This window comes from Diceros bicornis, chromosome 3 (assembly GCF_020826845.1).
Source record: "Diceros bicornis minor isolate mBicDic1 chromosome 3, mDicBic1.mat.cur, whole genome shotgun sequence".
NCBI classification, from domain to species: Eukaryota; Metazoa; Chordata; class Mammalia; order Perissodactyla; family Rhinocerotidae; genus Diceros; species Diceros bicornis.
This window is the reverse complement of record NC_080742.1, coordinates 15,382,559-15,398,558: the sequence shown is the minus strand read 5'-3', so window position 1 is coordinate 15,398,558 and position 16,000 is coordinate 15,382,559. Positions and strand designations below refer to the sequence as shown.

Below are 16,000 nucleotides of genomic sequence, written 5' to 3'. Positions count from 1 at the left end.
AAATAAGAACACAGTTGGAGGACTTACACTTCTTGCTTTTAAAACTTACTATCAAGTTACAGTAATCAAGACAGTGTGATACTAATTTAAGAATAAGTTAACGGAATAGAATTAAGAGTATGGAAATAAACCCTTACACTTATGGTGAACTGATTTCCAACAAAGATACCAAGGCAATTCAATGGAGAAAGGATAGCCTTTTCAACAAATGGTGCTGGAACAGTCCCACACACCCAAAGATCATTTCAGACCCTTACCTCACACCATATTAAAACATTAACTCAAAATGGATTATAGACTTAAATGTAGGAGCTAAAACTATTCTAAGAGCTAAAACTATAACACTTCCAGAAGAAAAATGAGAAAACATGGTGGAAAATCTTTGTGACCTTGGATTAGGCAAAGAGTTCTTAGAACATCAAAAGCATGATCCAGAAAACTGATAAACTGGACTTTATCAAAATTAAAAGCTTGTAGATTTTAAAACACATCACTAAGAAAATGAAAAAAAAAAAACAAGGCATAAACAAGCCTATCTCACAGTTTTGTTGTGATGATTACGGCAAATAATCCACTTACTAGAGAAATTGGCAACCAATACAAATCAGGCCTTTTATTTTTCAGAGGGCCAGTTTAACAGCACACCACTGACCTTCTCCCTCTATCTCTATTTAAAATTGTAAAGTACCCCCCTTCTATGCTCAGCTTTCCCTGTGTGCCTCATTCCTACTATATTAATTTCAATAGCACTCATCACCCTATGACAGATCATATATGTTATTTGTATTTATTATCCATCACCTTGACTAGAAGAAGCTTCTCAAGGGCAGAGATTTTTGCAGTTTGTTTTCCGCTGTATCCTCAGCACACTGTGTATGATCAAAGCTTTTTGTAAAATGAATGAAGGCAATACAACATATGAAAACAGAAACCTGGAGCTGTTTAAGATTCATTTTCCCAGATGACAGAAAAAGAAGGTGGAGAAACTGTCTCTTTTAAGAGTAGGTGCATTAATTCCAGGGCACAGTAAGAGTACTTCAAGATTATCTTGCTTAATAAAAACTGTCCAGAAACCCATACCATTCACTATTCTGTGGTGGACTGGTAAGGAAAGTAGAGTGTAGTTTCCAAAATGTGCTAGGTACATTTCTAAGCATTTTACATGTATTAACCTATCTGATGCTCAAAGTAATCCTAAAAAGTGTTATTATTTTAATCTCTATTTTACAGATGAGGAAATCAAGGCACAGAGAGGATGAGTCCAAAGGCATACACATACCAAGTGGAAGAACCAGGATTTCAACTTCCAGAGTTAGAACTCTTCATCATTATGCTATCCCGCCATTTAGTAATTCTGCTAATACTGGCCACCCACAGATCCCATAGCTGAGAATAAATGTGAACAACACAGAAAGATGAAGGATTAAATTTAGGCAAAGAAGACAATGAGAAACAGAGGGAAGGAGACAAGAGAGGGAGGCAGCAATATGAAACAAGGATATCACAGACTACCAAATCTGGCCATTAAAAAGTCATTGGGAACATTATCAAGGATATTTTAGAGAGAACAGGCTTTAAGAATGAATGAAAACTTGCCAATTATACCTCAATAAAGCTGGAAAAAAAAGGAAGAATGAGAGTTGAAGGAATGGTGTCATGGAACGTAGATATTTTAAGATACTTGAAGGGAAAGAGAAAGACTACTGGCAGCTTTAAGACAGCGGGTATGTTGGAAAGCTTTTATTTTATAAAATGGGGACACACTTAAGTATGCACATTTTTAGAATTAAAGGTATTTTGCCAGAAAACTATGCAATTTAAGAATATAACTATATTATTATTACTAGAATTTAATGCTATCAGTCTAAGGCATACTCTCAGAGATACATATTTAAACTGCTAAGAACAGCAGACAAACAGGCATGAATCATTTTATGGTTCATTTTCCATGCATAATTAATCAAAGTTCTTATTGTGAGTAGACAATAGAGAAGAGTTGAATATTGTTAGCATTTTACAAAATTTATTCAATTATATTTACTGAATTATCTATTTATATAATTTTAACAAATTTTATTTGAACAAAGTAACTTCTTTGAACAGGAAGTCCACAAAAGATATTCTTACTTGGATTTTTCAGTATTTAAAGGTAAATTAGTATCAGAGTAATTGTGATGCTTAAAGAAAAAAAAATTAAACAACAATAAAAACAGCAACACAAAACTACTATCAGAAGGAAAAACAAGAAGCACAATTACAAATTATTATCTTGTAGGGTACCTTGAAAGGGAGGTTAATTGCTACCTCCTTAAAAATCAAACACATTGGGAAGAATAAAGCTAGTTTAGGCTACAAAACTGCTAACTAGCATTTCCATTGGTTCAATTAAGGGCATTTCAAACTTACATGGCAGTATGTCCTTATATCTGTTCTTTTTTACATTTTCTTCTTTTTCTCCAGTAGCTGTGGGATAAATCTTTTCTGTTCTATATTTGGTAGACAATCTTCTTAATCGCTTAAAACACAAAAAAAGAAAATTCAAGTTTAGAAAAACATTAATATTTTCAAAATTTTAATGATTTAAAAATAGCTCTTCACTGAATTTTGCTAAACCCAGTTCCTTACAACTCATTTTCTTGTTTTTCTAAGCTCACAATATTTCTCTACCCCTTAATAATTAACCCAAGGATAATTTATTTTTTAGTATAAGTGCAAACATAAGATTAAAATTCCAGCAGTGAAAGAAAAGGGACATTAGAATAAAAGTAATTTTATTTAAAGAAATCATTAATAAACTGAGTCAAAATATTTAACTGAGTCCTTAATTTACTCAAGTAACTTTTGTATTTTAATTAAGGGTCCCAAAAGCTGTTTTAAAATCATGCCTAAAAGATTATGTATAAATTTCTTTATTTCTTCTCTCAATAAAGCTTGAGCACCCATGATGTGCCAGGCTCCTTCCAAGGCATAAGCTAATAATTACTTATAAGACACTGCAAAACAAAGTTCTTTCATATTGAATTGGAAATGTCCAACAAAGACCAATTCTGCTTATTCACTGCATTACAGAAGTGGTTTGTGAGTTAGTGACAAATTCTTACCACATATGGCAGTAGGGATGTTCTTCGGGCTGGAATATTTCTGCGTGTCAGTAATACACTTCCTGCTTTCAGAAGCACTGAAAGTCAGCATTGTGAATTGTTTAAATGCACTACTCAACTACATTGCTGAAATTTAATTTCAAAGGAGCCTACTTTCTTCCAGGCTTAAAGACATATTGAAGGCATTCTGGTTTTACTATTCAAAAAATTAAATACAAATGAAATGAAAGGGAAACCTGGTAATATTTAACTTTTTCACCATTTTATTTTTGCTACTTGCAATGCTAATATTTAAGTAACTAAAAATATTATGTCTATATTTGTAAAAATCACCGATAGAACTCTAATTCAAGATTCTTATTCTTGTTATACTTGAACACACAGCACTTGAAATAATCTTACAAACAGGCACTTGCATATAGGGAGTCTTTTGTTTTTTCTTTAAAAACTACTAAACTTTATCATCACAATCTTAGACCTAAAACAGGAATATGCATTTTTTTCTTTATAATGAAAAGACTTACTAGAATCTTGTTTTGCATTGGCAAAATGCCCCAGTAAAATTCCCCACATTTATGATGTTATTTCCTGTGGTAATAAAGTTCTCCAAGTACATAAGTGTATTGGGGAAAAAAATGTATTTAAAAGTAAATGGGCTATTGGTGAGGGTGTGGGAAAACCAGAACTTCGGTACAATGCTGGTAGAAAAGAACATCAGCACAATCTCTAAGAAGGGTAATCTGGCAATTACAAATACTCATAACCCCTTAACCCAGGAATTGTACTACAAATTTGTCCTCTAGATAAACCACACACCCGTGAAACAATGTATGTGCAAAGTTATTTTTTGCAGCATTGTTTATAACAGCAAAAGACTGCAAACAATCCAAAAAGTCTATTAATAGAGGACTCGCTAAAAAGATTTGTTTCATTCATACAATCTAATATAATATAGCTGAAAACAAATGAGGAAGCTCTTTATATATAGTGATATGGAAATCACTCGAAAATACATATTAAGTGTAAAAAGCAGGGGACAAAATAGTGTATAAAATACACCACTATTGACATTAAGAGGAATAAAAATATATTTGTATTTGCTTGTACATGTGCATAAAATATCTCTGGAAGAGAAACTATTAACAAAGGTTGTTATCTGTGGAGAAGAGAACCAAGTAGCTGTAGGAAATGGATAAGAAGGAAACATTACTATACGTCCTTTCCTACCTTTTGGATTATAGGAATGTATTGCCTATTCAAAAAATTAAATATTAAAAAAAAGTAAAGGGAAAGTAGAAAAGGTTGTTCATGATTTCATTACTCCACAATAACAAAGATCCAGTTACTTACATATACATCTTGCATATTTAATCATAATTTTTGTATTTTCTCTGCTCAAAGATTTTCATTTTCAGATATTTATAGTATCACTGCAGTACAAAATATTCTATGTAAATGTAACTTACAGAAGGGTATCAATCTAAATAGCTGCAGAAACGCAGGGATAAAAGGAATGTAACTTAACCGTCATTAAATATATATATATATAACTACAAAGAAAAGGGAAGAAGGGATGAATTTAAATATAAAATGTGAATGCAATTCTGGAATACCTGCTGCAATCACTCCAAGCATTTCTTCTTTTACATGATAAATTATGTTGAGAAATGTGCAAAACAAAGTTTTGAGGTGAAATGACTTTTCATTTCTCATATAAGGAACCTTGAGAACACTTCTGTGTACAAATAAATATCTAATTTGAGTTTGAATTTTTATAAACCCAGTTTAAAGCATAGCACAGCATAAGATGCTTTCTATAGTCGAGCTTCCAGTGAAGAATGTTCTATTACAATAAGTCTACCTAAGTAGTGTACGTAGAAATTTTCAGACCTATCACAGCTACTAATTTCTGATGTAATATAAATAAAACAAAAGTGGTCCATTAAACCTAAAAACTTTGTTTTGTACATTAAAAAAAAAAAATCGACAACAAAAAAATTCTACCCAACTGTATTAAAAAGATATCCTCAAGTAGGGACTTATTCCCTAATTAAAAAAAAGGTCAGCTCTAGAGTTTGCTGCTTGAATTAAAATTCTGGATCCACCACTTTCTAGCTGTATGACACTATTTAACCTGTGTGTCACCTTCTGTAATATGAGAATAATATCTTCACTCAGCAAACAGCCTGGCACAAAAAAATGAGCTCAATAAATGTTAACTGTTATTATTGTGTCAATTACTGCAACTCTTTAAATGTTATTTGCTACTACAGATTTCTTTCTTTAAAACAGATTTCTTTAAAATCTTTCCTAGATCAGACATCAAAAGGAGTCACATATTCTGGGCCAATTTGTTTGCCCGGGGGGTGTTGAGTATTATAAAGCATGCCTCATATTGTCAAATTTGAACATGCTTCAGAATCACCTGGAGGGCTTGCTAAAACACAGATTGCAGGGCCCTACCCTCAGAGCTTTTGATTCTGTAGATCTGGGGTGCAGCCTGAGAATTTGTATTTTTAATAAGTTCCTAGGTGATGCTGCTGCTGCTGTCTCGGGGCCATGCTTTAAGAACCATGCTTATAAGGTATAAAGATTCAAGAGGAAGGAGTTATTGTGATCAGTTCCATGGAAGAATGGAGGTTGGTTTTCAATAATTCTTAGGTCCCTCTGTATTTTATGTACAGGTTGGCAGCATCAAATAATTTTGAAAAATTGATTATGGATTTTTCTTGGGAGGTAGAGGACAGATTAGGGATAAAGAAGGAAAAATGTAATTATCAAGTAGCAAAAAAAGGAACAGGGGAGATCATGGTTCAAAAGCAAGTAAGAGCAAAAAAATGTACCAGCTACAAACAAAAAGAGCTTAAATAAAAGAATTAAAGGGTTCTGAGATTAGATTCTAGATAAACTGGAAGGTATGGCATATAGGAAAACCAAATTTCTTTTCTCTCTCTTAAAACATCAGAATAATACAACACTACAGGGACCTGGTGGCACTTGACACCAGCAGTGTGTAATTGGTAAAAACAAACAAACAAAAACCTATAAAAAGGTGCTTTCAAGATTCCACTTTTAAAAATTCCTGATAATCATCTTTCTGTGTCTTTGTATATGCTTTTTCTTTGCTTCTGAGTGGTCACTCCACTTTCATACCTCCCACTCTTATCCATCTTTTAAGTCCTAGCTCCTCTGGAGTTTCTTATCCTCCTTACACAAAAATAATCTTTCCCTTCTGAGTTCTTTCTAAACTTTATACGTACTCTTAATACACTATTTCCTTCTTTTTATGTTAAATATACAAAGAGAATACATCTTACACTTCCCCTACTCAACTCTAAACTCGGTGAGTACAACATTACTGTCAGATTAATATTTGTAATGCCCTGTACCCCTGGAGCATATTAAATGCTTATATGTTCAATTAATCTTAGAATAAGATCTGAATGTTGGCCTAAACAAAATAAGCTTTTGTTTTTATAATACCACATCAAAATTAATGTCCAAATAGTGCCTGAAGCAGAGGTAGCACCAAAGTTCATTTAACTATATGAAATGGAAAGTATCCACACATACATTTTCATTTTAACTTCCTGACCATCATTTCCAACGTCTAGAGACACTAGAGTAAAGCTTTTACTAGGCAATTAATTGAGAAACATGCCATAATACACTAAGAAACCTTATTTCATAAGCATAGTGCTACGTAACAGACTGTAAGAATAGCACTGAACTGGTGCCAGCTCGGTGGCTTAGCGGTTAAGTGCGCGCTCTCCACTACTGGCGGCTCGGGTTCGGATCCCGGGTGCGCACCGACGCACTGCTTCTCCGGCCGTGCTGAGATCGTGTCCCACATACAGCAACTAGAAGGATGTGCAGCTATGACGTACAACTATCTACTGGGGGGCTTTGGGGAAAAAAAGGAGGAGGATTGGCAATAGATGTTAGCTCAGAGCCGGCCTTCCTCAGCAAAAAAAAAAAAGAGGAGGATTAGCACGGATGTTAGCTCAGGGCTGATCTCCCTCACAAAAAAAAAAAAAAAAAAAAGAATAGCACTGAACTAAACACTAATAAAATAATTCATTTATTAAGTTACACATAATAATTTAATATAATTCCAAAGCAAGAAAGTACTTTGTGTCATTTACTGTCTTAACTGGCCAAAAATATAGCTAAATGGTATATTTACATAAGCTTATAGATACCACACGCTTTATCATGTGTGGGCTTTTTTTTTTTTAACCAATCAAACCAAAGAAAGCCTTTAAGAAAGACATTTTCAATTACGTCTACCCTTAAAAGTCTTGAAAAAGTCACATAAACTCCTTAACTCCATTCTTATCTCAGAGTTACTGTTCTAAAAGGAAAGTCTGATCATTTTTAGTCCCACACTTAAAAATCCTCCAATGGGTCTATCACCTCCAAGATAAACTACCAATTTCTTAGTTTAATTATAACATATTTTGAATGCTGCCTGTCCAATTTCCTAGCTTCTTTTTATAACACTCGCTTACTTAAGAGTTTGATGCTTCAGCTGTATAGAATTATCTACCATCACCACCACAAGCAACTTTCCACCCCTTGATATCACAGTTTCACAATTTAGTCTTGCTGGGAACTTAATAGGACGACTCTGGCTAAAGTGTTATTTCCTTTGTGAAGCCTTTCTTGAAGCTTCTCTTCTTAACCGTTGCTCAGCCCCCAGCACTAAGTAGTTAATAATACATTGCTCTATTACCACTTGTGAAAAGTATTTCAATACTTGTCTGTCTCAGCCACTAGACTATAAAATTGAAGGCAGAAACTGGACTATCTTATTGGACTTGATAGACCAATATCTAATACAATGCAAATCACATTAAAAATGGGTGAATTCAAGAATTATTTATTGAGCTTTCTGAGACAAGTCAGAGAGATGTCTCTAATACATTAGAATTTTTGATGCAAACAAAAACAGTTTAATATTCCCTTTGTTTTAAAGTTCCAAACAAATTTTTTCTCTTTATTTCTTAATACACAAAAGTTTTATTCCCATAATCCTAAATCAATAAACTGATTCTCAAAGGCCTCTAAAAGTCACAGGCAATATGACTATCCTCTTTAAGGTATCCATTTGTGTGTTAAGATTTGAATTCTTTCAAAGGGTAGAACAGTTTCACTGTTTATCTAAGGACCGAAGCTAATGAGACTGTGTTGTGTGACGTTTGTTGAATCTCTCCAAGTCAAACAGCTACCTGTCTGCTGGACTGTCCACTGGGTGTCCCATGGGCATCACAAACATGTCCAAATAGCACCATTCAACAGTTGCTCAAGCCTAAAAGCTGGGAATCATTCTTGATTCCTTCCTTTACCTCCCTTCACCCCCAACATCCAATCCATCAGCAAGTTGTGTTAGCTCCACCTCTAAAATATATCTAATTCTCTTCATATTCACTGATCAGACTTAGGATTCAGAATGCATTTAGACAGGGACAAATATTACATTTAATTGTTGGCTGGATTTTAAATTAGGACAATTAAGAAAACAAATGGACACAAAAAGTAACAGCTAAAATGGCAATGAAGCTAACTCAAATTCTTTTTGGAATAAAATGGGATGTAAATAAATTAAATATTGCAGCTCAAGACTTCTCATGCTCTGTTACTAGGCCACATACTACTGCCCCGAACTCCTCCACGTCATAACACTGAAGAAACTGTCTGAGTTTCATAAGACAGTACTTTTAGGAAATATGCACAAGAATATACAAATCTTAAAACTGTAGTGAAATAAAAATGGAATTACTTTAAGCTTAAGAGTTATATTCTAGCAAAATATAAGAACACCTAACTCATAAAATAGTACTGATTTTGCCATTGCTCAGAAAAATAACTGAGGCAATTAATGGAGAACCCATCTGCATTTTGAAAGGCAGGGGGTTTGGCACATAGTTGGCACTCAATAATAACTGTTAAATGAATAAATTCATCTGGTTTTACGTCTGAAATATTTAATTGTCCTAAGTTACAAAAGCCACTCAATCATAATATTACTACGTTACCCCTACCATACAAGTTGCATGATTATTAAGCCAAAATAAATTTTTAAAAAACCCCAAACACAAAGTAACGGCAACGAGTAGTAAAATCAGATTATAATTTCCACCAAAAGTATACCATCTCTAATTGGCTGTTCTTAAATCTTTACAAACATATTCATATGAAAATATGCATAGCACTAATAATAGCTGTTACAGGCAACTAAAACAACGAAAGGGTCTTCCAACTATACAACTGCAATGTCCACCGTTAATTGCAAAATATGCAGCTCTGACTTTCAAAATTCATCTTCCTATCTTTTCTTACGCTTTACCTACCGCTGCGTGACAGACTGTCATTCTTTTTCAGAAACTCATGGCTATGCCTTCTCATTTGAAGCTAAGTCAGGACTGATACTAAAAGGACACACTTTGAAGTAAATAAGGGCTAAGCTTATGGGTCTTTGGGTAACAAAATGATTTTATTCTTTGTTCATGTTGATTTCAATGCTTCAATTATTTTCCTAGTAGTCGGCCAAGCAAACTCCTTGCTTTCTTCTAGCTCAGTACAGAAATCATCTTGCTGAAACATTTCCTGAGACATGTACTGGCACCCACCCCCATCTTCCACTTCCTCTCAAATTGCTTCCTCATCTCCACCCACAGCCCTTATATATACCTCTAATCTAGGACATATCCCAGTGTACAATAATTATTTATATATGCACATATACCATCCCTGATAGAACATGAATTCCCTGAAGATGCAGACCATATCTTCTTGTTCTGTTAATACCAGCATAACCCATGATGAACTGCAGCGAGTAAATAAACTGTTTAGGTCTTCTCAGGTGGTAGAGTTCAGAGAAAATGGATGCAAATCAGAATTGACCAGTATACCTAAGAAACAATTTTCTCTCCCTCCTTACACTTCATTACTACTTTACAATGGAACAGCTTTGAGACAGAGAAGCTGGGGTTCAATTTCTAGTTCCGTCAACTACTAGCAAAGGAAATCTCCTCAAGGAGCAGCTTTATAATTCTCCCTGAATAGATGTAGCTATAGACCTTAATTCTGAGAATTTTTTAAAAATAAAACTTTGTACTACAGACCTTATATTTAAAAATAATAAATATGGCAAAGCATAATAACAAAGAAAAGCTAATAAAAAAATTTCACAAGCCTATAATTGTTTTTTGCACAGCCTAGACAATAAGCAAATACTCTCTTTTTCTTAAGAAAGGCTCCTGTTCTGTGGTTGGAAAAGAAAATACAGTGCTTTCTCAAAATCAAAATAAGTTAGGAAGGTGTAATCCAAGTTTATTCTCTCCCTACCTCCACACTATATTCTCATGGAAATAAAGTAGAATCTCACTTGAATTAAGAGAACAATAAAATTTTTTTGTCATATGTATTATATATATTAATTTTGTTGAAATAAAGATATTTAATACAGCAAATGGAAAAGAAAAGCGTTCCCAGGTTTATTTTTATTTGTTTCTACTCACAAAGCCCTCACCTTCTCTTTCATCTGTTTCTTCATCATCCTTTATCCAATGCCTCTCTAACCACTTAACTCATGCAACCAGTGGTTCTACATCTTCCAGGTCAATCCCAACCTCAAATATTTTGTCCCATTGGCCCTACAGCAAATAGCTCAGAAATTCCAAAATCTGGGTATTAAAACTATGGCTCTTGACTATGCCACCCTTCATCTGGTTATGTGTCTTGATTTAAGAAAATACGACCATTATAGTCCCCTTTACCCTTTAGTCTGCACTGGGGAATACTCTGCCAAGCCCAGACTCTCAAAGTATTCCAAAGCAATCCATCACTAATCTTATTATTTCCTAATATATAATATAAACATACAATAAAATTGAGAATATTGAGTTCCAGCATTAACACATTAAGCCACAATAACACCAACCGTTCAACTAAAAAAATAAAACAAAGAAGATCCCCAAATTAATAGTATGGATGCAGACTTCATATTTATCTTTGCAAAACAAATATAGCACAGGAAGAGTCACCTTTGCAGTTTAAGAGAGCTCAATACGTATTTACCACTATATGGAAATAAATTAGTTTTTGCTAGGCCAGAGTGCCACAAAGCTGTGGTCACAGACCAAACTTTTAAAGAGAAACTTGCACTTCTTGGTGAACCTTTAACTCTTGAACTCCCTGAAAATTCCATTCTCCCCTTTACCATTTCTACTGAAAATACGTTTATGAAGTCACCAATAATCTCCAAAAGGCATCAAAATCTCAGCGGCCTCAATCCCTATGAAGTATTTAACACAGACGAAACATTCCTTTTTAAAACTCTTTTCTTAGATTCCATGAAACAACTGTCTCTTGGTTCTCCTCTTACCCCACTAATCAGCCCTTTCAAGCTCCTCTGTTTCCCAGCCCCTAAATACATGTGTTCTCTATGGAACTGTTCTCTCCTCAGATTTCTCCCTTGGTCAAGTTTATCCCCTCCCTATCATGCCTTGACTGTTACATGTATGAAGATATCAAAATCTCTATTTCTAGTCCTGACTGTTCTCTTCAGTTCCAGTTCCATACTCAAACTGCCCCTGAACATCCCCAACAGCAATTCAAACCTAACTGGATACAAAGAAATCCACCTGACTTTTCAAATGCTTCTACATCCCTTTTTATTTTCGTGGCAACTCTGCCCTCCTTACCCATTCAGGCTTAAAACTCCCAGTAGTTTTGGACTTTCTCCCCTTATCTGTCCACTTGCTTCCTCTCACATCCAATCAGTTTCAAGTTCTGGTGGGTCCACCTCAGTAAACACTGCCCCAACTTGGCCCTTACTTTCTAGTCCCACTGCCAATGACAAAAGACAGTTGTTTTAGTACAGGATCACAGGTAACTTAATTTTCTTTCCCTTAAATACACTGTCTTTTCAATTAAAAATAAAAAGATTTAAGAAATCCTGTGAATGACTGAGGAAAAAGGGAAAATTTGATGGGCACAACCAAATAAATACTATAAATTAATTAATTAATTAACATACGTCAAGGAGTCGAGACGGAAGAAATGCATTTATGTTCATTAGACCATGTATGTAAAGCACCCTACACAACATCTAGCATAGAGCATGCCTTTAAATATGTAAAAACTGAGATTTAGTAACAGATGAGAAATTTAAGGGAAAATTTTAATTAGCTGTCTCAGATGAGCTGAATTCTTATTGAAACTAGCAGATATCTTTATTTGTATACTCAAATATTGCCATATTTTTTGTTCTTAAAGAGAATTTTAATCCCTTTTTGTGTGTACCCTAAGATTTGGTGCCATACGTGAGTAGGATACTTGAATTCACACTGCTCATTACCAGCTCCAGTTCCTGTTTAAAAACTCAGACAGCAATTTTTAACTGCATATTGCATGTTAGTTTAGATTGCATTAGACAAAATAAATCATGGGCCAAATGCTGGAATGGCAGAATAAATTCTCATTGATGTTTTCCCTAATCCTTCCATTATCAATCTACACAGAAGCCACATAAGTCCTAATCGTTATACATCCAAAAGCTTGAAAATTATCTAGCAAACCAGACTAAGTTTACAAGCCATATTTTGCACCTTCCCATTCCAACTCCCCAAGTCTAGTAACACATATGGCATTACTATTAAGGGATCTGCTGTGCCAATTTTTCCTATTAATGTATAAAAACACTCTTTGTATAAGGTATTTATGTATTCAAGACATAAAAAATTAAGTGTAATAAAGGATCTGCTTTAACACAATCATTACCGTTTTTCTAAGAGGAGAGATCAAGCAGAGATAAAGTCAAGTTAGGTTGCTAAACTTTTGTTTATAGAATTAAGTTTTAAATTCTCAATAGAAACAGAGTTTGGTGAGTCCTCAAAAGGTCAAATATAGAGTTACCATATGACCCAGCAAGTGCACTCTTAGGTTTATACCTAAGAGAAGTGAAAATATATGTCCACACAAAAACTTGAGCACAAATGTTCATAGTAGCATTATTAAGAGCCAGAAAGTGAAAACTCAAATGTCCATCAAATGATGAATGAATAAACAAAATATGGTATATTCATACAATGGAATATTATTCAGCCATAAAAAGGAATGAAGTACTGAAACATGCTCAACAGATGAATCTTGAAAACACTATGCTAAGTGAAAGAAGTCAGACACAAAAAGCACATATTACATGATTTCATTTATATGAAATGTCCAGAATAGATAAATCCATAGAGACGGAAAGTAGATTAGTGGTTACCAGGATGTTGGGGCAAGGGAGAAGAGAGGTGTGACTGGTAATGGGTATGGGGTTTCTTTTCAGGGTGAAAATGTTCTGAAATTAGATTGTGATAATAGATGCCCAACTTTGTGTCTATACGAAAAACCAATGAAATGCATATATATATATATATATATATATATATATATATATATATATATATATATTTTTTTTTTGTGAGGAGATCAGCCCTGAGCTAACATCCGCCAATCCTCCTCTTTTTTTTTTTTTTTTTTTGCGAGGAGATCAGCCCTGAGCTAACATCCGCCAATCCTCCTCCTTTTTTGCTGAGGAAGACGGCCCTGGGCTAACATCGGTGCCCATCTTCCTCCACTTTATATGGGACGCCGCCACAGCATGGCTTACCAAGCAGTGCGTCGGTGCGCGCCCGGGATCCGAACCAGCGAACCCCGGGCCGCCGCAGCGGAGCGCGCGCACTTAACCGCTTGCGCCACCGGGCCGGCCCACCTCTTTTTTTTTTTTTTGCTGAGGAAGACGGCCCTGGGCTAACATCGGTGCCCATCTTCCTCCACCCCACATGGGACGCCGCCACAGCATGGCTCACCAAGCAGTGCGTCGGTGCGCGCCCGGGATCCGAACCAGCGAACCCTGGGCCGCCGCAGCGGAGCGCGCGCACTCAACCGCCTGCGCCACCAGGCCGGCCCCGAAATGTATATTTTATGGAGGTGAATTTTATGATATGTGAATTAATCTCTACAAATGTGAATTTATTAACAAAGCTGTTATAAAAAATTCTTAATAGGAGGTTAGGGAACATTGTTAATAGTAATCATTGGCAGCTTCAGAGCAGGCTGACCAAGGTACATCCAATTCCACCCTGTAATAACGAATATCTACCCTCCTCAAATTGAGTATTACTCAGCCTCTGTTCTTTATTGCAGACCTTCTCATTAGGACATTAATACCACAGGGCCAAACATAACAAGAATGCAGATTCTGATCTACATAGGAGTAACATGAGGAAATTACAAATAAACAATTAGGTCTATTAGAAACTTTGGCCAGTGAGCTTAGCACATAACTTTTTCAGGAAACGACAGGTAAGTATGATGCGTAGGAAAGATAAAAATACGCAGTTTTAGGGGCCAGTCCTGGTGGTCTAGTGGTTAAGTTTGGCATGCTCCGCTTCAGCAGCCTGGGTTCAGTTCCCAGGCTCGGACCTACACCACTCGTCTATCAGCGGCCATGCTAAGGTGGCAGCTCACATAAAATAGAGGCAGACTGGCAACAGCTGTTAGCTAGGGCGAATCTTTCTTAGCAAAAAAAAAAAGGATGTAGTTTTAAACATGAGTTGATGTCCAAATCACAGTAATAAAGCTAGACAACTACTTTGGAAGGCTAGATAGTTAAAAGAGGAAGAAAATAAGCAGAAAATTCGGGGGTGGGAGGAATGGTGGTAAGCCACCTAACATTAAAGTCTAAGTTTTATAACTTCTATAACTCTAACTCAGGGAAGGAAGACTAAAATAAAAGAAGTAAACCCAAACCTGGGTAACTAAGCAAATATGTGTTCTTAAAGTTTTAGCATATTTCTCTGGGGAAATGAATTGGAGGTTATTTTTGATATCAAACATTCAGAGTCCTTGCAAAAAGTATTTCATTCCGGCATTATTTTAGACTTGGTCCTGAAAGGCCAGACCACACTACTATGAAGATAGGTGCACCCCAAGTTACCAAGAGTATGATTTTGTCTTTAAATATCTCTTTATAATAATGATAAGTAGTGCTGCTCTTTCTTACAACATGCAAAATCAAACAAACAAAAAGGCCAAACCTCAGTCGTGATAAAAACTAAGACCTACCTATAAACAATTATCAAGGTTTCTGCAATATTTTAAATAAAAACACAAACTTATGATATAGAGGAAATACATAACTAAAAATTTTATAACATAATATAATCTAGAATGAGTTTCTTCATTTAAAAAAAAAAGATACTTTAGAATCCCTCAATCAAAATAAGCCAAGATTTGAATAAAAGATGTGACATTTTGACAACTTTCAAAACCATGGTCAAAGTCATTAAAGAGAATTTACTAATATTTCCTCCAGCAGAATTTAGTAATATTTCCTCCAGTAAAATTTACTAGTATTTACTGAGACAAGCAGAAGATATGTCAATCTGTATAGCAATCTTGGAGGAAAAATGATAACTGAACTTCAGCTGACTGTAAGAACTATTAATTAAACGGTAATTATGAAGCCACATTAACTGTCTCATATGATGAGCGCATTTTACTTTGAAAATGAATCACAAGTTTTATTATGATTGTTAAACTTTTATAAATTGGTGCTTCTCTTTGGGTTAAAGATGGATATACAGTAACACTTTGATATGAAGAACTACAACTCAACAACAAAACAAACACAATCAAAAAAATGGGCAAAGGCCTTGCGTAGATACTTCTTCAAAGAAGATACACAAATGGCCTACAAGTATATAAAAAGATGCTCAACATCACTAACTAGCAGGAAAATGCAAATCAAAACCACAAGATAACACCTCATACCCATTACAATGGCTACTATCAAAAAAACAAGTGTTGGTAAAGATGTGGAGAAATTGAAACCTTTGTGCACT

General features: G+C 35.0%; 1 protein-coding gene across 2 annotated transcripts in view; it reads right to left on the bottom strand.

Moving 5' to 3' along the window:
* PTPN12 (protein tyrosine phosphatase non-receptor type 12) overlaps positions 1–16,000 on the bottom strand; it is a 100,089-nt gene that overhangs the window by 59,677 nt on the left and 24,412 nt on the right. Inside the window, exons 1-2 of one of the 2 annotated variants that reach the window (XM_058524086.1) lie at positions 3,102–3,178; positions 2,407–2,515 (exon numbers count right to left, since the gene is read on the bottom strand). Coding sequence is in view for 1 of the 2 variants with exons in the window: in XM_058524076.1 (XP_058380059.1) it covers positions 2,407–2,515 (109 nt within the window). In the remaining variant the exon portion in view is untranslated. Of the gene's footprint in view, positions 1–2,406; positions 2,516–3,101; positions 3,179–16,000 lie in introns of those variants that run through there. The other variant, XM_058524076.1, reaches the window with a different exon arrangement.